At 39.6% G+C, this 24093-nt stretch overlaps 2 protein-coding genes across 3 annotated transcripts; both read left to right on the forward strand.

The window, feature by feature from the left end:
- The first annotated feature begins 818 nt into the window (after window positions 1-818).
- On the forward strand, window positions 819-18444 carry LOC132110928 (thyroid adenoma-associated protein homolog). Its single transcript, XM_059518034.1, has 3 exons — window positions 819-957; window positions 8118-8190; window positions 17695-18444. The coding sequence occupies exons 1-3, from the start codon at window positions 869-871 to the stop codon at window positions 17992-17994; spliced, it is 462 nt and encodes a 153-aa protein (XP_059374017.1). The 5' UTR covers window positions 819-868; the 3' UTR covers window positions 17995-18444.
- A 1138-nt stretch (window positions 18445-19582) lies between these two features.
- Window positions 19583-22878, forward strand: LOC132110927 (mRNA decay activator protein ZFP36L2-B-like). Of its 2 annotated transcripts, none has more exons than XM_059518033.1 (2): window positions 19583-19897; window positions 20093-22878. In XM_059518033.1, exons 1-2 carry the CDS (start codon window positions 19805-19807, stop codon window positions 21194-21196), a joined length of 1197 nt encoding a protein of 398 aa, XP_059374016.1. In that variant the 5' UTR covers window positions 19583-19804; the 3' UTR covers window positions 21197-22878. The 2 variants fall into 2 exon arrangements, with proteins under 2 accessions (XP_059374016.1, XP_059374015.1); XM_059518032.1 differs by having other exon boundaries at window positions 19584-19897; window positions 20090-22878.
- Window positions 22879-24093: the final 1215 nt, after the last annotated feature.

Raw genomic sequence — 24093 nt, forward strand, 5'->3', positions numbered from 1 at the left:
CTGTGTGAACATGTCAACAATTAACATCATTGAAACAGGTGTTGAGCAATGGCCGTGCCCTAAAGAGACATGCAAGTATACACACATACAGAATCCCCTCTCACAGTGAGGTACAAGCTAGCTGCTTCAGGTCAGTCTGAGTATGCTCACAGAAGCGTACGAGGGCTCTTTTGATACTCCGGTGTCACGGTAACCGTGCCGTCTCTTGGGGAATGCGGTGTGGCCCCGCCCCTCTGGTCCACTGCTTGTTGAATCATGTGCAGGGCTGGATTGAGTTGCATTGTGGGGGTTTGAATGGTTCCTTGGAACTCTTTGGATGGATAAGTGGGATTTATTTAGCTTTTAGAAGAATATTGCATTCATAATAATTCAGTAAGGAAAAAAGGATGCCTGAGGCTCTAAAGCTCTTGCAATTCCTGGCTTGCTTTTCAGCTAAATAAATATTTAATAGCGAAAGTTCAAAGAGTGATCATTTGTCACTAATATACACCAATTTAAGTAGTTCTCTCAATGCATTGTACACTTTATGTAACCTAATATCAATTATGCATGATATGCTCTTACATGTAATGGAGTACATTTGTTGTTTCCTGCTCTAGACTCTCCAGATTTGTATGGCCTCTGAACTTGTGGCCCCTCAGGGGCCCGATAACATGAAGCTCTCAGTCCCTGGAGCCACACAGTACCTGCAGAGTCTGGACAGTTGGAGGTGATTCCACAGAGATGCTGATGGCTATGTGACCAGAGTCTGATGGGTTTCAGAGAGACCTCCTGAAGCGACTGCTGTGGTGCCCACAATATGAGGTTCGGCTGTTTGCCCTGGAACAGTCCTTTAGGATACTTCAGAAGATAGAGTAAGAGTGTCATCATGGCCAGGGACCCTTTCCCTTTGACCTCAGTGTGTCCAGCTTACCCTCTCTGGCCCTTCACGAGACTTACCCTGGGTGTCAAGCCAAGGTGAGAAAACCACGCTTTTTGTTCAGCATACTGTATACGACTTTATCAACTGCTGCAAAAAATACAAATAAAAAATAAAACACAAAAACAACTTGCAAAAGCTGTAACATTACAAAACTTTAAACATCCTACAAAAGCAAAGCACAAAAACAACAACTTTAATAAAATGATTTGCGTTACAACTACGTTACAAACATTCTACTAAGCCTTACACAATAAGAAAAAAAAAACACAACTTACCAACTTTACAAAACTTCAAACTCTCTGAAAAACTCAACAAAAATGCTCTACAAAAACTGTTACAAACACTACAAAAAACACTTTCCAAAAAGCAACACTATTTAAATTATTTAACAACTTCAAACACTCCACAAAAACACAAGCATACAAGTTCACAAAATGATTTGTTACAACTTTAAACAATCTACTAAGCTTCTCAGAACATAATAAAAAAACTTTACTCTAAACACTTGACACAACACCACAAAATGCAGTGCAAAAGGGCAATACTTTACAATGCTCCAAAAAACGTAAAAAGCAACACACACACACAAACAAATGGTTTAACAAAATTGTGACTTTTAACAAGACAAAACTTTAAACACTCAAAAACCTTTACAAAAAACTTTACAAAAAAATAATTTGCATCACAACTTCACAAATGCAGTGCGAAACTTTTCAAACAGAAATATTTAAACACTAAACAAAACTTTACACAAAAACACCAACTCTTTAACAAAACTTGAAACAAAATTGCCACTTTTTAAAATGTAAAAAAAAAAATGCCAACAGAAGTGGAGAGCATATGTTGTCACGAATGAAACATAGCAATGCCACAACTACAAGACGACGACGAGGACTTGGATGCCCTTGAGGTAAGATAAAACATATCAAAATTTAATTTGAAAGTGAACTATCCCTTTAATAAAGCACAATACAAAAACTTTACAAATCATTTGAAAACTTCACAAAATGCAGTGCAAAACTTTATGTTTATGTAACTTTAAATGTTAAGAGATACTGTATGTCTGAGAAACATTCCACACACAAACCCACCCCTAGACCTCACAACAAACACTACAGATAGAACACTACAAATAGAAAAACTTGAAACTTGAGAAAAAAAAAAAAAACCTTTACAAAAGCAAAAATGAGAAGCAATGAAATTACCTTGGACTCTGAGAGTACTAGGAAAAATAATCTTTGCAGGTCTAGTCATTTTATTTCATCAGGTTGAAATTCACTGTTACACTGATCACAAATCCGGTCCTGAGATTAGTGAATTCAGTCGTCTAAATTACACGTCGTCATATGGGGATTCTCTTTGATTAGCTGAATAAACATCTACACTGTAAAACCTGCTGGACAACAGCTAGTGTCTCTGAATGAAACTGACTGACTGTCATTTAATTTCCATTCACTGACTCAATACACACAAACTCGGATTCAACTCAAGAGCTTAAGTCGATTTCCTGTTTAGAAAAAGGGGTCGTGTTTCAATTCCTCATAAACACTCAACTAACCGTCAATTACCCTCCTGTTTTGCCTTTTCTGTCATTAAGCAACTTTCAAACTGACGGGAATCAGCTTTTCTTGAAGGACGTGTGTGTGTGTGTGTGTGTGTGTGTGTGTGTATATTTTCTTCATGTCTGTTGCAGTGATTTTGGCTGGGTGTGCATGTGTGTTCTTAAAAGCTGTTTTATTGGCCAACTGTTAATGTTTAAAGTGCTGCTGTTAGGCTCTAGACTCTCGATATGGCCTGGTTTCCATGGTAAGTCTACTGTTCCACCAAAGCATTCTGGGAAGTGATGAGGAAAGTTAGGTTAATTTCCTCTTTGGGCTCAAATGGCAACGCTAATAAGAAATTATGCATCAAACTGCAATTGCACTAGTGCCTAAATCCATTCTGAAAATATTCATTTTAGTCTTAAAACTAAATACACATTGGTTTCGTCATGTACTTTAATATAATATAATGTACCGTAATATAAAAGACTGAAATATAATAAAGTCGGAGGCCATAGAAAGCCATTAAAAAGATCCATAAAATGCCCTTATTTAAGACTCTTGTACTCTCCAATAAATAATAATCAACCAAACAAGTCTAAATAATGTCAGCAAAGCACTGTAAGGTACCTGGCCTGTCACGGGAAAGGAAAGGAAAGACGTTGGGGGTCCGAAGAGAAGAAAAACAAGTCTTCCGTTAACTCGCTCGCTCTCCTGAGAGGGAAACCTGAGGGCCAGAGCTGAACCAGATGTGTTTTATGTGCAGGGGGATGCAGGGATAGATGGATGGATGGGAAGGGAGGAATGTTGCTGACAGACGGGAGGGTGGAATACGGGAATGTTCATATGGATGAAAGGAAATTGGGTTGAGAGGTGTGTCTGGCAAATGAAGCACTGAAAATATTCCCAAAACATCCTGAACCGACTTCTCGTGCTCTTTGTGTTTGATTAGTCAGGGTAAATTAAATATTTATTTTGACATGCATGAAAACGAGGCTGCGTAGGATAGATGTGTACAGTCTGTTCAATGGTTTTGTGAAAATACGGCATGTAGTCTGACTAAAGTCTCCATTTCTTTTGGTGTTTCACAGGTTTTGCCGGTTCTTGCTGTCCTCCTGCTTTCTTCCCTGCTGCACTGGAGAGATGAGATGATGTCTTTGAGCTGTCAGGAGGTTCTAGAGTATCTCCTCACATTGCTGTAAATGTCTACAAACAGGTGAACCGTACAGATGAAACTATCATGTTTTTCTTTTTTCATTGACTTTTGAATTATTGCAGAAAATTAGCTTTGTGACCAGTGAAAGTTTGATTCTTATCATGATAATCAACTTAATCAACTTAGCATACAGTTGGCAAATTTAAAAAGCTGTAGGGTGTAAATAAACTACACCTTGGTTGCATGAGTTCAACATCACCACCATTATGCTTCCGATGACTCTTAATTTTGATTTAAAATCCACCAATGGGAAAGTTTGAGTTGAAATGGAATAGTTCCCAAAAGCGCATTTATAGTTGAGTAAATGAGTTTCACAGTTTGCCATGATAACGTTTACTGTCCCAAATCACCTCTGTAGGCCCATTTTCGGGACTCATAAAACTTAAAATCACATTACCGATGTATTTTGTGTCGTAGAATAAAGCGTGAAAATATATATTGAGCTTGTGTTGACCACAAAGCTTTTTTTCAGTCATTTAACTGAAAAACCCATTAAAAAAAAGGCCTGTCCTGTTCCAATGATAAGGATGGAAATCTAAACAAGCCTAAATGGCTAATAATATTTTAGAAACAGAGTATCAGTAAACCATATTTTATCAATTGTATGTCATTTTCTGTTATTAAATTGTATCATGTAGCTTATATTAGCATTCAGCAGTCCATAGCCTGTATATTAGCAGTATTAGCTGTCCAGCTCTTAACATTTCAGCAACAGCATTGGACACTGACATTTGACTGCCAGTCCAAACAATGGCAAAGAGGGGGAACCTTCATATTGGTGAAATTTTACAGGCAAAAGAAGGTCTAGTGTCTGTTGTCAGTTCTGTAGGTATATGAAGCACAGCTAACAAAGAAGTTACTTTCAAACCAAGCAAAAAAGTGGCAAATCCAATTGACCAACTTGAACTTGTTGCAAGATCTGTGTGGGTAAATCATTCACCCTCACACAATTTACCAAATTGTGGATTGTGGAAATAACTGGATTTTGCCTATGAAAACCGTTGAATAGCGATACATGTGATAAATGTTATTCTTCCATTTACCTCCAGTTGTGCAAAAAATCCACACTAGATTTTAAAGATTAATATTGTATACTAGATTGCACCATCACCCTAAAAACATAGCATGTTCTCAGCAGCCGTGGACTCTAACAAACCTCCTCATTGTTGAGGCAGCGGTTTGGGTGGTGGATATCCCTCTGGGGAGGCGAGAGGTACTCTGTTGAACAGCTAGCGCTGTTAGCGGGAAGTGTAATGGCTTCAGATGTGGGCTCCGAATACAAAAGAAACCACACATACCTGTGGTCGCCAGCCGCCCTGTGTACATCAATCACCCTTTTATTCCTACGGCAGAGCGGGAGGGAGATTGATTTACACATTAAAGGCGCACAGCTACCTGTGCTTTCAATTGAGAGAGTGTCCGTATTCCTTTACATAGGGTTATTCCCTATAATTTGTGGGTATGTACAGGAGGTTGTGTGCATGTCTTAATATGTGTTTTTGAGGCGGCAGGTGCAGTTGGATTGTTGTTTTTGGCTCCTAGGTGCCTGTAGGGGCCTCAGAATAACAGACACCTTCACATACCAGTGCGTAGTGAACACAGGCCATCGGTATTGCATTACAAAGGCTCCTGCACCTTGCAACGCTCGCACGCTTTCAATCTCTCCCCTTAAGTTCAGCGTTGTGAAACGCTTTGCGGTGTATTGCTGTTTGTACAGTGTGACATGATACGTGTCTTTTGTAGCAGTCGCCCTGTGATTAAAGCAACACCATAATACTCGCTGAGTGTGTGTCTCTGCGATTGCGTAATGCACTTGGACACTTGCAGTGTTGTGTAATGCCACAATTGCTGAGTGTATTTTGGTACTCGTGTTCTGTTGGACAACACATGCTGGATTAGGATTACACCTGTTCTGAGATCAAGTGAGTAAAACAGCCCCTCTGGACTCGGCCTGGGGGTCATTTTTAAGCGTGTTAGTGTGTCTTCAGTTTATGATCAGACAGTTTTTATGATCAGGGTCCAGATGTTCGTGAAAAAAATCTGGATTGTAAAATGGCTATTTCCAGGGTTAGAAAGTTAATAAAGGCCTTCTGAAGTGAAGTGGTGTGTTTGTAAGAAAAATATCTATATTTAAAACTCAACAATACAGTTAGCCCAATCTTCAATACATATCTTGTTTTTTTTTTTATTTGTTATTCAAGAGGGGCTTTCACACCATGTAGGTCTAGAAACTCAGTTCTTGTAACTAGCCAGCAGGGTGGTACCTAGATATCCAATATCCCCCTTGGGCCATTTTCCTGGTTGAATTCGTACCTGAAAGAAAGGACCTCTGAAGCGGCCGACAGCATTTACAAATGGCAACAACCGGTGAATGGAGGACGCCATGATCAGAGCTGTTTTTGTTGTGTCGTGGGTTTCGTGATAATGGAGATGGTATGTAAACACACAATGTAGGTGATGGAAAGAGCTTGAAAATGAGTAAATCTCCAAAACAGTTTGCAGTGTTACATATCATCAAGGCTGAGAAAAGAACACAATGCTGCATCAACAGATAAATGCTGTTATCGCTGTTTTCCATGATCGTGGAGTAAATATTTTTACATGGTTTTTAAAAAATGTCAGGTAGCCAGTGTTGCATGTGCATTTGGCCAGTCAGCGTTCACTTACAACACTGGTAGTTCCTATAGTGCTGTTTTAGACCTACTCTGTGGTAGTCTAATTTAGTTCCCCTAAACTGAGTTCTTAGAACTAAAGTCATTCCCAGTTCCAAAAATTGGGTACTTCTGCCAGTAGTTCAAGGAACTATGAAAAGGTTCCTCCGGTGCGAAAGCCCCTTATGCTTAGGCAACAGGAGCAGTAAGAGGTTAAGTAGAAAAACAAATTGCTTCTTTTTTATATAAAATTCCACTTGTACACAATCCTAGTGAACTGTACAATATAAAATAAGTAGACAGTAGTAGGAATGCAGTCCTACTACTACTACTCCTACTCCTACGATCTTCACTTCTCATGGCCAATTTCAGTTGACACATTTTAATTCATATATTTTTTTATTTATTTAATTTTATTTATGCAAGAATAGAGCTATGCAAAAAAAAACACGTCAATAATCGGCAATGAAACGCCTGCGATTTTGAACGCGATTTTGCGTAGCGTGTCAGTGAACGACGGCTCTGTGTAGTAAATGCCGCTCCATCTGAATGCACATGCTTGAGATTTACTACTAGTCACAGGAGTGCTTTTACTGATGAGATGCGCATGAAAATTGCATTCGATGTTTTGCACAGCTCTACGCAAGACAAGAAAGAATTAAAATATGAGTACATGAACAAGATGTTTATTTGATTTGTTACAGGCCATCTGTAGCCATATGAAAATAGAGCCATAAAATAGAGGCAACCTTGGCATTTTAATCAAGATCCAAACAAACATGCTACACACATCTAGCATGAGCTGTGTTTTAATTAAATTAGATTTTATAATTTCAAAATTTGAAGCAAATACGGAATGGTCTGACGTTCTGCGGTTTCGCGCATTGTGAACCGTGATCTTGCTCTGCTTGCTAAGGTCTTTTCTCCTCATTGCATCCATCTTCAGCGTGTCTGGCCTCTGTTAACGTTAGTTTACAGACCTCGTAATATTTCCAAACAAAAGACATGTTGGGAAATGATCACAATGCAGTTTGTGCAAGTCAGAGATCAGCCTAAATGAAACAAAAAATAAATAAAACCACACTTATTTAAATGCAATCCCAGAAAAAAACACAGTAAACAAGCACCTATTGAACCATGGATGTCATACCGAAGAGTTTAATATTATATTGAGAAATGTGGCATGCCTAGCTTCTGCTAACTGTCATAAGCATGTTCAGGAGAGAGCGGCGTTTCAGCGGATGATGTAGTAAGCGCCGGTGAGAATGCGCTAGTCTCACGAGAACCAAGTTTTGTTTACAGCAAAGCAAAACCATGTGAAGAAGTGAAATGTTTTAGCTATATTTTACATTTTATTAGTTTTAAAATGTTGAATTCGTGTGTATATGGGATGCTTCAACATACGTAGCTAACGTCACTTCTCACTACGCTACTTACGCTACTCTTACGTCACATGCTGAGACGCCACTCTCTTGTGAACCCACATACAACAGAACTATGCCTTTAATTACAAAGAAACGGTAAGCAACACATTTTTTTTTTATATACTAAAAATCATACTTACGATTAATTGATCAGAAATTGTTCATAGTCCATGTGTAGCATGAATGGAAATGCATAAAAGAAAATATTTAGTAAGGTGTCTTCTATTCAATTACTATTCAAGCCTTGAGCCATCAAAAATAACACTGACACATTGATCTTCTCTGTATATTTGTTGCATCACCCTGCCCTCCCAGTTTTTGATAATAAACGGAAGTATGCACATGTTCTTGTATGTGTTTCAGTGTGGAGCTCTACTGTGCCGCTCTCTCACTGACATCTCAGTTGGTGCTGCACCTGGCCCAGTCATCGCCGCAGGTAAAGAAGAAGAAAGGAAACAAGAGACCGAGGAGAGGAAAGAGTGAAGCATTGTGGTGGAAGTTTCCAGACAGACTTAAGCAAGTTTAACTGGACCGTCTATCGCTCTCTATCTAGACTGGAGCAGATTACAGATACTTAACCTTATAACGGCTTAACATTCCGCCACATCTCACTACAAATAAGGAAATCCCTGAAAAAAAAAAAAAAAATGACCATATGTGATTTAGCTTAACCACAGACTCTGAAAAGATTAACCTGTATGATTTTAAAGAGTTGTTAACGTTGTTTGTGAATGGTTGTTAGTCGATTAGCCGCTAGGTGTGACAAGGGGGAGGGGGACTGAGCTTTATGACCTCAAGATCATTTTTCTCAGTTAACAATATGATTTCAGGGACTACCATTCAGATCGTCAGTATTTTTTTAATGCTTTAATTCAGCAAGAATTCATTAATCTTTCCAAAGATGTCACTAAAGACTACGGTACATTTATATATACATATATATATTTAATTAATTTTAAATAAATGCTGTTCTTTATAAAAGAATCCTGAAAATGCATCACATTTTCTACAAAAACTTTGAGCAGCACAGCTGTTTTTAATAATCAGAAATGTTTCTTGAGCAGCAAATCGGCATGTTAGAATGATTTCTGAGGGTCATGTGACACTAAAGACCGGAAAGTCAGCTTTGCACTAGAAATAAATTGTGACCCTGGAGCACAAATCCAGGTTTAAGTCGCTGGGGTATATTTGTGGGAATAGCCAAAAAACATTGTATGGGTCAAAATTATCTATTTTTCTTTTATGACAAAAATCAGTAGCATATTTAGTTAAGATCATGTTCCATGAAGATATTTTGTAAATTTCCTACCGTAAATATATCAAAACATAATTTTTGATTAGTAATGTGCATTGCTAAGAAATTCATTTAGACACTTTAATGGCGATTTTCTCAGTATTTAGATTATTTTGCACCCTCAGATTTCTCTCTGTCAAATATTGTCAGATCCTAACAAACAATACATCAGTGGAAAGCTTATTAATTCAGCATTCAGATGATTTATAAATCTTAATTTCGTAAAATTGACACTTAAGACTGGTTTTGTGGTCCATGGTCACAATTGCATTTTAAAATATATTCAGATAGTAGATGGATTTTTGAAATTGTAATAATATTTCACAATATAAATGCATGTAATTTTTTTTTACTTTTGAACAGTAGTGTAATGTCCAGGCATAACCAATCACATATCACAACAATTTATGCCATGATAAAGTTGTTTTTGTTGGAAATTCAATGAAAAAACCATTTTAAAAGTTGTAATATTTGGATAATAATATGAAATAAACGTTTTAATCAAAAGGGAAAAAAACACACATTTGAATAAATATTTTGCATTACATAAACAATAAAACTATTCATAAGCAAGTGAATGTTTTAGCGTGAAATTAGTATGAAAGTCACTTGCTAACTTGGTTTTGTGAAAAGACATATTTAATATTTCGGTGCCATGGTCCTTGTCTAGTATTCTTGGATTTACACGACTGTTTACATCAGCGCAAGCTCTGTCATACAAGGTTGACGTCTCTAACATACCAAACGTTCCTCAAAGTTTCAACACTTAAAGGATGATTGTCACTTTTTACAGCTCAAATAAAACTATTTTGCAACTTTGAATTAATATAAGTACTTCAAAGAAAACGCAAGCTGCATATTTTGAAACACTTCCATTGTGAATGCATTGCTGGACTGATTTCTGCTAAGGAAAAAGTTGCTGCAATTACTGTGCTTTTACTGAACCCAGAACATTCAAGAGATCAGATGAAGATGGCTGGAAGGGGAGGGAGGGATGGGGGGAGGTCAGGTCAGTGTTGTTTACGACCTCGTCTGACTGAGCGACAGAGGAGAGGTGTGGAGGAGAGGCGGTGAACGGCAGCCCTGTGCCTTTGATATGGAGGTGTGTGGGTCAGCGATGCAGAGAGGAGCGGCACCTTCGTCCCATAAATCAGTCACATCAAAACCACATCATTACCACATTCTCTGACACGCTGATATCCTGCTTCATGGGCAAGAAAAACAAGAGCAGGATGGAGTCTGAGAAAGCATTGTCCCACAATTCTTTGAGCCTTCGCTTGTCGCCAACCCACAATATGTTACTGGTTTTGTGTGACATGAAATTTCAAGCAGTGGCAGCTGCTGCAATTGATCTAAATGAGATGTAAAATTGTTATGCATGTAGTTTTAGTGACCTCCTATTACACAGCTTGCAGGAATACTTGATTCTGATTGGTCAATCACTGCATTCTTAAAATGTTTTTATATAATGATCGTTAAACTGTATAATTATTACATTAGGTGGTAATCATAGTCACAGCCGTCATTGGCCAGTCATTATGACAAAATATTGGGGTTTATATTGAGCTTAGTGTCTGGCTAACTTCTTATCCCAAATAACAATGGCGTATTTGTACTTTAAAAATTGATTTGTCACTCCGCAGTTGTGTATAACTTTATATTTTATAATTTTATGTATTATATTTAGGCCTTTTTATCTAACATGTTAATTTGGTGCAATTAATTGTGAAAACAATAATGTCAACTTTTTTTAATGCTTTTAAAATTTAAAACACTACTATTTAAAGTATATATATATATATATATATATATATTAGCACATTAAATTGATCAAAACTGACAGTAGAAACTTTTACATTGTGGCAGAAGTTTTCAACCAATCAGTTTTCACAAAAATATTAAGCAGCACAACTGTTTTCAACATTGATAATAATAATGTTTCTTCTGCATATTAGAATGATTTCTGAAGAACCATGTGACACTGAAGATTGGAGTAATGATGCTAAAAATTCAGCTTTACCACAACTTAAATAAATTACATTTTTAAATATTAAATTAAAGTATTTCACAATATTACTGTTTTTTTTTTTTTTGTTTATGCAGCCTCCATAAGCATAAGAAACCTCTTTCAAAAATGTAATTAAAAACTTTCCAGTTCCAAACTTTTACCTAAAATGTTGGTGTAAAAGTTTATCGGTATGCTATTTTTCAACACTTTTCTAGTTTTAGAAAGAAACTTGACTCTTGAGAAAGATAAAGCAGTTGAGATATATGAAGTAACCCTAACATGATCTCCCACTGTATTCCCATTTCTGGCTTTGTACTTGGCCCTCTTTCTCTTCGCCGTCACAGTGAAGTCTTTGTGCTGTACGCGGAACCGAATTCAGTCAGACACTTTTATTCCTCCGCTATCTCAACACAAATTAGGTTGGAAATCAGAACCCCTGGCATCACTTGACAAGGCTTTTAGGAGGGTGAGAGGTACATCTGATAACAGCATTAAGACGGGATAGGACCATATTCTCACAGGGGGAGCTCCAGAGTGTTCAAGCATTTCAAATGTAATTACTATGCCCGAAATGCTCAGCGTTTTTCATCTGTGTTTGTCAGTTGTTGTTTTTTTTTTTTTTTTCGGGGCTGGTTTGCTTTCGCCTCACAGAGATGTAAGCCTTGAACAAGTGTAAATATTTGGTGACGAGTAGTTACTAAGGTGTTCTAGGATGATGCTAGGGTGTTACTTACTGGCCCAAGTCAAAAGGCTCTGTAATATGCAAGTCTACAGCATTATTGAGGGGCTTTTTACCAGTTTTTTTCCTCTGCCAGGCAAAAACACATTCCGATTGCTTAAAAAAAGACCTATAGTCAACGAAACGCATGTTTTTGAGGCATTACTCATGTTAGAAGTTCTAACAATGTGGGACACGTAGTTTATTGCTTAAGGTTAAGGGTTTGATTGAATCCTTAAACCAAGAATGTGTTGTTGTTATAATGTGAATCACCATAATAATGCTATTTTTTTCCCAGTAGCGAATCGCTTTTTAAATATAAAGCATATATTTAAATTTAAAGCATTATTATGGTTATTACATAGAAATTGGGAAGCTTTTTTCCCCATGTTATTTCCAAGTACAACATCAGTTGAGCTGTTTTGAAAAACCATGCATTACTCCCGTTGGTATTGTTTTTGGCGTGTCTGGTTTGGTTTTGAGGACGTTCTCACCATTCAGCTAATGTCAAACTCTAGCATTGTGCGTGTAATGTCTTAAGCAGTGGATGTCCTGTAGTCATTCATGTAATGGATTACAAGAAGAGGTCTGAACTGATCTGTGAATCATCCATCCATTAAACCAGTAGTGTCCAAATGTCGCACCAAAGGTACTCAATCATTAAAGCAGAGCTCTTGGCACTAATAGTTTAGGCATATTGGGCCTGTCATTCATCCTAGCTTGTATGTAGAGCTTAACAAACATATTCTGAAATATGTTTCAAACAATGAATGGCACAAATACTTCTTGAACCAAGGCTGAAATGGGCAGGCACAGGAAACCTAAGGATCCGCTTTAACCAGCGGACACCTAGGTGATACTGTAACACTCCCATTAGACAGGTTATAAGCTGATGTAAGGGACCCTAAACAACTCAAGCAGACGTCTTAGTTTTGGCATAAATGTGTCAGATGATGTCCGTCTCCACCTGATTCTGCTGGCTTGCTTACTATTCAGGGCCATAATCATGAAAGTAAGCTGCACTGGAAATCAAATGTAGTTTTAAGGTATGGAGTTAATGATTTCTTGCTCTTCCAAAAGGAGCTGATAGAGATTGAGATGTTGTTTTGTCAACCGATATCAGTTTTAGCTATTGATTTATTTCTGCTTTTTACAACAACAACAAAAAGGTCTTTACACTGCAACGGTATAATTCAAAATAAAAGATCACAAAAATTACACAAATATAATGATATAATAAATAATTTATGAGGTCTATTATTATTACTATAGAAATGAGAAACAGATTTTTGTCATTTAAATAATAATGGCACCAATATAATGGTATGAATGTTAAGAAAAAAGTTGATATTTATACATATTGCATTGTCAGTCTATCTGTGGTTGGTGCGTGCGAGTGCTTGGGTATGTGCCGCCTCTAGTTCCTTAGTTCTCATAGGTCTCTGAAGGAAGTTAGAGCTGTAAATATGTGCATTTTCTCGCACCTTGACGACACTCTCGCCCACACCAACACTTCCTGCCCTCAGACTTTTTGCACCTTGTTCTGGGAGTGTCCAAATATGCATGCATGTATGTGAGATAGCGTGCAGTGATGCACATGTGGTCATTCCCACACGCACTGAAATCTCTAGCCACTTACAAAGCTCAGTGTCTTCGGTTTCACATGTGATTTTGTGAGACTGTGTTTATACAGAATCTAAATTAAAGGGATAGTTCAACTGTCATCTTTTATTCATCCATCCTGTATGACTTTCTTCTGTGGTGCACAGAAGGCTGTCATATGGCTTCTGAAGAAGTACATATGAAAACTTTAATGGTGCTATGTTCTGTCCTTCTGAAGCTAGACAGCACCCATCCCTGTTTACTTTCATTATACTAAAAAATCAGCCAGGATGTTCTTCAGTATTATTTTCAGTAAAAGTCACACAGGTTTGGACCAACATGAGAGTGAGTAAACTTTGACAGAATTTGCATTTTTGTCTATTTAGTCATCTTATTTATTGGGATAAAGCTGTCAAACCCACCATGAGACCCCTGTTGCATCATGGGTAGGCTTAAACCATAAATAAATAAGGCTTTAGAGAAGTCGACTCGTTCATCCAGCGCAGCTTCCCTCACGCCCGACACCCGACACTCACCCAGCTGCGCTCGCTCACATCCCAGATTTGCCACACACTAATGCTCTTCTTGCTTTCATCATTCAGAAAGTTTTTTTAATTAGTTCCAGTCCCACGACTCCCACAGATTGATTACGGGAATGAAACTGCCCTCCTCTCAGCACAACTGTGTGCATCTAGACACAAAACGGCTGGGCGAAGTGCCCCGAAACACCTCTCATAACATTTCTGCCGTCACATCTACAGCCAAGATCTAGTAGCTTCTTCACTTTAACTTAGAGATTGTTCAGCCAAAATTCTGCTTTCATATACTCAACCTCATGCCGTTTCCTAACCTGTATGACTTTTTGTTCTTATGTGGAACATAAAAAGAGACATTTTAACAAATGTCTATGTGTTTATGTCTGTATAATAGAAGCCATAGGGTCAACAAAACAGTTTGGTAACCAACATTTTTCAAAATATCCACGGAAAAAATAGCATCATACAGATTTGGACAACATGAGGGTGAGTTAACAATGACAGAATTGTAATTTTTGGATAAACTATCCCATAGTTTATACAGCTTGTACAGCAAGGCCTGTCAAGAATACACTGTCAGGAAAAGTATGAAAATATTGTACCATTAGAAGGTAAAAAAGCAGGGCCGTCGCTAGTGGGGTGAAAGGTGGTGACGATTATAGGGGCCCATGGCTGAGGGGGGCTCCCTTGCGATTTCTACGACTGCCCGAGACCAGCATAAGAAGACAGACTTGCAAAGCTTATCAGTTACACAAATTATAAGACTTGCCAATTTAAACATTTAAATTGGTGCATTTAAACACAAGACGTGGAAAAACTCAACTGAGAGTTTGCGCGCTGAGTTCAGTGCTGTATCATTATACCAAATGTATTGTCTCTTAAGGCCCCGGTATACTTCAAACGAAGTTCATTTTAGTTCTTCGTTTGGGGGCAAAAAGAAGTATGAAAAGGCTGAGCGACGGTATACTGTTTCTGTACATTCTGACAGCCCCGCGCTGCTGGGTAACCCCTAAACACAACAACGATCAAATGATGAAGTGTAGGCAATCTAGGTGTGAGACTGGCACCAATGGTCAGAATATTATAGACAAAAGAATAATGTTTAGCAACAGTTCAGAGCCAAGTATCATGTTTGCAATATAAAAGACCCATAATCAGTCCTTTATGGGAAGTGTGAATGTTTTATAGTCTGTAAAACTTTAGCATGATAAAAAAAAAAATACTAGGAGAAATTTGCTGACGACACAACGGTGATAGGCCTGATCATCGACAACGATGAGATGGCCTACAGAGAGGAGGTGAGCACCCTGACTAAATGGTCTCTGGAGAACCACCTCTTACTCAACATCAACAAGACCAAGGAGCTGGTGGTGGATTTCAGGAGACAGAGCAGAGAACACACACCCATCACCATCGACAAGACACCTGTGGAGCGGGTAAGCAGCTTTCAGTTCCTGCGTTAACATCAGTGAGGATCTCACCTGGTCCACACACACTGGCGCAGTGCTGAAGAAGGCACATCGACAGGTACAACCTGCACCTGGGCCCTGCAAACCCAGCTACGGCCCTGGGTAAAAAGGGGTAACTTTACTTTATTCACCCATAATAGGTGTATAATAGTACCTTGAAGTGGTAATATGTACACTTAAGCTGCTACTGTGATCGTTTTAGACATAAATATGGTACAATGTTTTTTTAAGGGTACTGCACAAGTGACAAGCTGTTGTACCCTCAAAGGTACAATTTATATGAGAGTGTACATCTGCAGCCTTTAATTTTGGTATTCACCCATGTGATACGTTACACATGTTCTTAAATGGCAAACAAACAGCAAAAGTTCTCCTTAAAAAAAACACCGAAAACACTTGTTCTCGCAGATGCGAACAGAACATCCTGTTGAGTAAGCTCTGAAGAGATTGAGAAATCATGTTATTGAAGTTCTAAACCACAGAAAAGGAATGGAAAGAGCTTGAGTTTCCTATTATTTCTTACTGTCTGGGTGACGGTTATTTGTTCGGCCTTGGATGGCATCCAGCACCAAAGTCCATGAGCATGAAAAGCACCTCAGACCCCGGTAAAGCAAGAGATGGGGCATCCCAACACATCACAAAGGAACATGTCACCCTCTGAGTCTACACAATCAACATCTTTCCACATGCTTGTAACGTCAGCCTGTAGCCCTCTACTTAAGTTTGCTTTGGAAAGCCGATCCGTTCCTTCTTGTGCAGCGGTTGCTTTCCCATAGTTCCTTCTGGGGGAGAGATGAATGGGTGGGCAACCTTTAAGGTGTTGCTTTGTGCTCATTCTCTCTCTTTTGATTTTGACTGGTAAGTCCTGGTGACTTTTGAAGTAGCCTTAGACATTTGGAGGTCGACGAATTGAATTGAATTTGCATGTCAGATTTTGGTTGGGAAAGGGGGGCAGAGGAGAAAAACTGGAGTTCAAAACAAACTGCAGCAGATCTCTCACATTACTGCTTCGATGCATGAACAACTGGAGTCATTGAAACAAAGGGAGGTCGACGGCCATCCCAGATGGGTGTCGGTGTTGTTGTGTCTTCTTATGCGCACTGAGATCTTTTCTCACTTCCCTTATATTACGTCTAGATCTATTTTTAGACTCAACTTCCCGATTGTTGAGTCAATAGCGACCCCGTTTTGAATGCCTGCACGTGTGCATATGGTACATTGTGGTTTCCAATATGTGCGTTTTGCTTCTGAGTTATAGTTTCGTTTCTCTCAAATGGGTTCCATGCCAGGCGAAGATGGAAACACGCTGTCTAGAGAACAAAAAGAGAGCGATGCATCAATCTCAGGCTATTGCTTTGCGTTCAATGCTCTGGCAAGTCTCAGATTGGGAGCAGATTGCACTGTGACAAAGCACCACCTCCACTGCCTGAACCTAGTAATGCTTTGGAGACAAAAAACATTTGATTGACATGGCTCATTAAATTGATCTATTTAAACTTTCCATATGTGTGTTCCAGAATAATTTGCTTCGCTGAATCCTGTATTACATCAGGGAATATTTGTCAGACTTCAGTTTGACTTCTATGTAATGCCGCATTTCTAGATGTTGCCACGGGTGCCGTCTCTCCTCTGGTTGCCCTGGATATGGGGGTGGCTCTTCTGTTTCAGCTGTTCCAGATGTGTGGCCAGGTGGCTGCTGGGATGGTGAACCTGATAGAATGGCTCCTGGGAGATGAACAAGTTGTGAGGGGTCACTGGACTTGGTAAGGAATTATGTGTGTGTGTGTGTGTGTGTGTGTATGTATGTATGTATGTGTGTATGTATATATATATATAAAATGCATAACTGATTTTGCTTATGTTTTTTTTTTTTACCTTGCCACAGAACTCATCCCCCGTTTGTGCTACAGGCCCAAATGACGTCAGAATTATGACATGAAATTGGCAACTTATTGAGGAGAAGTGTACAGTTTCTTTTCAAAACTATGAAATGTACAAGTTTCACATAGTGGATGATAAAATGTTGTAGAAAATTCCGTAGAGTTACACTGATGGACCTATAGAGTGCAACAGTGCCAAATTAAAAATAATAAAAAAATATTGCATCCTTGTTAACACCCTAGAAATCACCCAGAACACCCTACTGCTTGTAAAAGAACTAAAACTCAACCAAAACACCTTAGCAAATGCATAGAAACACCCTTAAAGTGCACATTGTCTCCACTCTCAATGCCCTGCTCACATTGTCTTCAGAAAATCTAGTTTAAGAATGTGAGTTCTTCTTCTCTCTCTCTTTTAGTTTTTTTCTTCCAGGATGAGGACTTCCTCTTTGAGAAGGGAGATCTTAACCTGTGGGCTGAGTGTTTGTTATGGGCACTAATGTTGCACGGACACCTCTCTGCCCTTGTAAGAGTGACACATTCACCTGGTGTAATCTCTGCAGAACTGGACCGACTATCAGTCATCGCAAAGAGCAATAACTTGGCGGCTCAGAGTTCGATGAAGCCTTCTCTGCACTGCCCCAGTTTTCAGCCACCATCGAGTATGCATAGATATCTGAAAGAGAGAACGTCACTGGCTCAGAATCTTCTAGATACACTTAGGTCTTCTTAGATGACTGTGAAAGATACAGAAATTGAAAGTAGAGGTGCATTATGAATCTATTTAAATCTCACGGTGGTTTTCCTCTTTGAGAGCTGAATTGCATGCAGGCATGACCACAAGCTTTTTTTTAATTCAAATAAAGTTTATTATGTTCCTTTGACTGTGGGATTATTTTTATACACTAATGTGTGTAAGCGATACTGAGAATGAGAGGTTTTATTCTCCTCAGTTGTGTTTTCAGGGTCATGTTTTCACATGTTGCATTCGAGCAAGCTGTTGTATTTTTAATGCATAGCGTAACAGTTTTTAGGACAATCAATTATTTGGTTGCTCCTCCTGTGTGTTATGCAATCAGAGCAAAATAGTCTGGTGTCCATTTGCTAAGTAGACAGCTAGGCTGCCTTCAGGGGCTGTAATAGCAATGTTCCCCTTTTACTGTAAAATGATGTAATGTTTTGGGATGTCAGCAGCTGTATTCCTCACACACACACACACACACACACACACACACACACACACATACACAGGGTGGGTAAAATCACACATGCTGTTCCCCTCACCAGGATCAGAAAGTTATTTTTTTTCTCTCATTCATGTATAGATGTACTTCACTGAAACCACCAAAAATGGATTTGTAATAGAAGAGTACCGCTGAGATATGTAATGGGAACTGCAATAGGTATAAAAACAAGGAAATGTGAAGTGAATTATATATATTTATTGATTTTTGCCTGTAGGTGGCGCCAAAGCCTTTTTTTTCGACGATACGTATCGACACCGTTAGGGGACAGTATTGTATCGTTTTAATTAGAGTTGAGTTTCTTGAAGGATTTGATATTTACTTTCTTGCAACTTGTTGACACTTTTTTTTCTTTGTGTTTTCTAAATTAAGGATACAATGCAAAACAATTATGAGAATCAATTATGAAATGTGCATCGTTGTTTATTAAAAAAATGCGCGTCTAGGCTAAAATTGACTTTATTTAGACAGGGAAAGATAAGCAGAGGAAAACGTCACATGCATATAAATGTCATAGTTTCACACTCTGTGCATCATAACCTGGCACAACTTAAAAGACTGGCCTCTCGGTGTAGATTATGCAATCGCAATCACCCACTAAACATTTCCTGATATCAGAGCGACCAGTCTCGCGCGCTCACGAGTCTCGTGTACGCCAAGTGTCAACACTGCGCGTGTATGCGCAATATATGTTTCTTCCATCAGTATTCCCCACTGTTAACATTTAGTTTAAATGGCATGCCATTTGCTTTTCCTATACCGAATATGGGGTTTATATAATGCGTATATTTAATAAACGTTAAAACTACACCTACTGTGGTAGTATTTATATATTATTTTGAAGTATTTATCGACTTTTCTCGTTTTAAAACTATATGTTGATTGTACTGAATTCATCTTTTTAAGTTGTGCAGTGTTGGAGAGGTGCTGTGAGAGTGAATGTGCACCGCAGGACGGGTGCAGAATGCGACCAATGAGCTCCACAGTCCCGGCGACACTTGAAAAGTAGGGCGTAGCGTTGATGCAACTTTCGCACCAAGTTTGCGAGCTCCTCCTCTTCACGAGTTGTCCAAGCTTATATGTGCGGGAGAGTCAAGCGGACTCTTCACTGTTCTGACTCGGCACTGCGCGGTGGGAGAAGACCAGCAACAAAAACACACAACGAGGAACTCCGTCTAACTTCTCTGAGTATCAGACCACATCTAAAACTAGACTCTTTAAGTTCCGCATCTCTTGCACAAACTAAGCCAGTGGCAAACTAAACGCATTCGCATCCAAAGGCTCCAGGTCGGTCCTCAAATGAGAGATCATCTGCGACTGTCTTCTCCTGAAGAAACAGAAATGTCTGCGACCATCCTGTCCGCTCTTTACGACATCGACATGCTGTACAAGGTACTTTGTTGATTTAACAAACCACTAGCCTACGTTGCTTCTTATCTCTGCTTGTACTTTTAGAAGATTCGATAATTTTAGCCGTTTAACAAATCCATGCATTGCTGAGACGAGTAACGTTGCATAAATAGTTTTGCAACTACTTTGCATTGGTTTTAACTTTGTTTATTCTTTTTCCTCCTCTTTGCACAGCAGGAGAAGAGCCTCAACATTAACGCCTTACACATTAACAGCATGCTGGATAAGAAAGCTGTCGGGGCTCCGGTAACGACCTCCAGCAGCAGCACCAACAACTGCAACTCGTACGCGTCAGGATTCTGCCGTCGAAACTCCACCAGCAACATGGAGTCCATGACGAACTGCAACAAGTACCCCGCCAGCTCCTACAGCAGCATGAAGGAGAACGCCATCATGAACAAGGAGAACAAGTTCCGCGACCGCGCCTACAGCGAGAGCGGCGAGCAGCTGCAGCAGAAGCCGGGCTCGCAGATCAACTCCACCCGCTACAAGACGGAGCTCTGCAGGCCCTTCGAGGAAAACGGAGTGTGCAAGTACGGCGAGAAGTGCCAGTTCGCGCACGGCTACCACGAGCTGAGAAGCCTGTCTCGCCACCCGAAGTACAAAACCGAGCCCTGTCGCACTTTCCACACCATCGGCTTCTGCCCGTACGGCCCGCGCTGCCACTTCATCCACAACGCCGACGAGCGCAGACCAGCGCCGAGCAACGCCAACAGCGTGCAGGTAGAGTCCCCCAAGTCCGCCCGAGGGGAGCCGATGAGCGGCTACGGGCAACAGGGAGCCTTCAGGGAGCGACCGAAACTCCACCACAGCCTCAGCTTCTCGGGTTTCTCCAGCCAGCACCACCACGGACTCGACTCCCCCCTTCTCGAGAGCCCCACGTCCCGAACCCCCCCTCCCGCTTGCTCCAATGGTTCCTCCTGCGCCACTAACTTCTACGAAGACGTTCTCTCGTCGACTCGCAACAGTGCCTTCTCTTTCCCCAGCCAAGACCTCAAAGCCCTGCTCGCGCCGCTGGCCGTGCACACGCACAACGGTTATTACGGAAACCTTCAGGTCAACATGGGCGAAGGCCTCGGCCACTTGCAGTCCCTCCAGCGCCTGTCCGAGTCGCCGGTGTTCGACTCGCCCCCCAGCCCGCCTGAGAGCATCTCGGACCGGGAGAGCTACGCCAGCGGCTCGCTCAGCTCCTCCGGAAGTCTCAGCGGCTCCGAGTCTCCCACTCTGGACGGCGGGAGGCGTTTGCCCATCTTCAGCAGGCTGTCGATTTCCGATGATTGATCGGCTTTTTTTTTTTTTAATGGACTCGATAGCAGAGGAGTCTCCCGTTAGATATGTAGTTCAGACTCAGCAATAGACTTTAATATCGAGGGAGATGGATTTGTATGTCAGACGCTGACATGGCATTACTGTTTGAACTGCTTTGAAGGCATTCCACCGGTGCAGTTTGTTGCATTCTCTTGGTCTTTTTGGACCACTACTTTCCAGATTTGTACAAAAGACAATTTTTTTTTAACGTGAAAGACAGAGCGGTTTAAGATTTTCCTTCATCCTTGCCAAGAATATGCCTTGACACAAAGTATAGTAGTTTTCAAAGTATGTACATCCATTCCAAAAGTTATCCAGTTTCGCGGCGCCATCCAGTGGTATGATTGGTTTGTGCAGTTTGAAGCTTTCTCTTTTGGCTTGTTGGGAAATCACTGCTGATGGTTGAATTGTTTTCTTTTCTTTTTTTTTTAGCTTATGAGTGATTTAAATAGCAGTGCATAACTGTCTATGAACTATTTAACTTATTTATTTTATCTTGTGAAAAGTATAGGCTACATTTGTTAATTGTGTCCATACTGTATTTATCGAGTATGATGAAGCAATAGATCTATATTCTTTTATTATTTTTAAATTATGATCGCCATTATTAATCTACATAAAGTGGAGTGTATGTTATTTTCACAGTAATATATATTTTTGTTTGGTTTCTTTTTGTAACTTCACTTTATTTTATTGTAAATGAGTAAAACAAACAAACAAAAATCTTAATTTAAGAGATTGTATGTGATATTTATTTCATTAATTTTGTTTTCCTTGTTTACGTTCATTAAAAAAAAAAACGTTTGCGTGATTTGCTGTTTGTTGGGATGTTACTTTCCGGAAGTGTTTGTTTGTTTGTTGTCATTTTGGAGAATCAGACGTGTCCCTTTAGGTTTGTCTCTAGAATGTATAAACTGTGGTTGGCAGAGGACCGTCCGAACGTGTACTAGCCTTAATTTTTCATAGAAATCAGATTTCAAAGATCCCAAGTAAATCGATTAACCAAAAAGTATTTTTATTTTTTTTAATACGTATGTCTATACAATGCACAGCAGCCACGTGCATGAGAATGTAGCAGACCAGAGCCCCAGTGTATTACTGCCTAGTGCCTGTGGGGATTCACCATCTTACATTGCCTTATGATTAACCAAATAAAGTATTTTCATACATGTTATTGTTTTACAACAAGAGGAAATGAATGTAGTTTGTAATTTAAACTTTTTGGAAGGTTGTTACCACTTATCAAAGGAGAGAAATAGAGACTTGGAGCAAATAATCTGAGTTGTATTTTTTTCTATTACTCCCTGTTCCTTGCATTGTTTTGCCTTTTCGTTTGTTCTCTTGCTTTCCTATGATATGGTAATGGTCTGAATCTTCCAAACTTGCTGGACGGGGAAGAGTTTGAACACATTTGGTTTGTACATAGTAGGTACAGGGGATTCGCACTATGTACCTTTTTGACTACTTTATCAGAAGTAAAGCTTTTTGAATGTAATAAAAAAAAAAAAAAGACAAAAAGAACAGGATTTGTAACATATTTGTTTTTCGGGGAGTCAGTTCACTACAAATTGCGTGTGAGACTGTTAACTTTGTACTGTACATTTTTGTAGTTCTCCCAATAAAATAATTTTGGAAAAAACAAACAAACGTTGGAATGTAGTCCATGTGGTATTCATTGAAAAACTGGAGCTGGAGAGGTTTTGCAAGTCATACTTCTGTATTAGCTCTTAAAGTCAAACACACACAAGCTACCTTTTCTATTCTTGTGTTTTTTTTCCCCTGAAAACAATCTTTCTCTCGACTCGCATGAACCCTGACGGCTTCTGCATGCTGAGGTTGAGTCTGACCGCAGTGGTCTGCATTCTGTCTGCATGCTTAGCTGCCTGTGAAAGGCCTTATGGGGGTTGCCCCAACCTGGTAGTTTTGTTTTCTGTGGCTGACTAAGACTCCTCTGTATGCAGTCAAAACTTGTTTCGTGCATTTAGATGCATATTTAAAACAGTACATGATTCATGACATGACAGTTCACTTGCTTTGGTTATTTGATAGTACTTGCATTACACAGCCTTCCCTAAAATAAACAGAAGAAAATGAGCGTTCACTCAAGAAGGGATGAGAACTTTTAGTATACTGCCATTCACATATTGCTCACCATTCATAAATGACCATGATTCACACTCTTGTGGCTAGGACTGGTGCCTGTGGTATACAAAAGACTTTGCTGGGCATTCGTGAAACCTTGAATTGACTTAGTTTAGTCATTCAAAGCTGGCTGTTTTTGCCAGCGTTTTAACACACTGCAGTAACTATTTGATAAAAGCTATCACCGCCATATATAAAATAAGAATGATAACAGCTGGCAAATATTTATATACCCGCACTCTGTTTATGATAACACATTTATCAGACCCAAAGCGAGTAGATCAGTGCCAAATAGGCCAAGATTTATTTATTTTGTACGGTAACATTAATATGTCAGGAATGTGTGTTGTGAAGGTGCCTCATCTCAGTGTTGTAAATCTGTACACCGTGTCTTGTGTTTGTGAATGCAAACACTTGAGTGTGCGTGTTTGTGTGTCAGTGTGGTAAATGGCCCTGGAGCTCCTACAATGACAGGAAATGCGCTGACTTCTGATTATGGAAGGAAAGACTTGGTTCCTTACCGCCTCCCATTTCCAGCCTCTCTCCTGCTGGTTTTGTCATCTTTATTGCTATCGTCAGTCAGGGCTTCTAAAAGTTTCTATTTGTGCCGCAGTGTGTTTAACAGGAATAGTAGGGGAAGGAGGGGGTGCCAGATCCATGAAACACTGCTGTCATGTCCAGTTAATAAAGGGGCTTACTGATATTTTAAAATATTTACACTTATACAG

The sequence above is a fragment of the Carassius carassius genome, chromosome 30, assembly GCF_963082965.1.
Source record: "Carassius carassius chromosome 30, fCarCar2.1, whole genome shotgun sequence".
Classification (NCBI taxonomy): domain Eukaryota; kingdom Metazoa; phylum Chordata; class Actinopteri; order Cypriniformes; family Cyprinidae; genus Carassius; species Carassius carassius.

Coding starts and splice junctions, on each gene's coding strand:
- LOC132110928 (XM_059518034.1), top strand. CDS start 869: ATGGCCAGGGACCCTTTCCCTTTGACCTCAGTGTGTCCAGCTTACCCT. Junction 958..8,117: donor ACCCTGGGTGTCAAGCCAAG/GTGAGAAAACCA, acceptor TATGTGTTTCAG/TGTGGAGCTCTACTGTGCCG. Junction 8,191..17,694: donor TGGCCCAGTCATCGCCGCAG/GTAAAGAAGAAG, acceptor TTTTTCTTCCAG/GATGAGGACTTCCTCTTTGA.
- LOC132110927 (XM_059518032.1), top strand. CDS start 19,805: ATGAGAGATCATCTGCGACTGTCTTCTCCTGAAGAAACAGAAATGTCT. Junction 19,898..20,089: donor ACATCGACATGCTGTACAAG/GTACTTTGTTGA, acceptor CTCTTTGCACAG/CAGGAGAAGAGCCTCAACAT.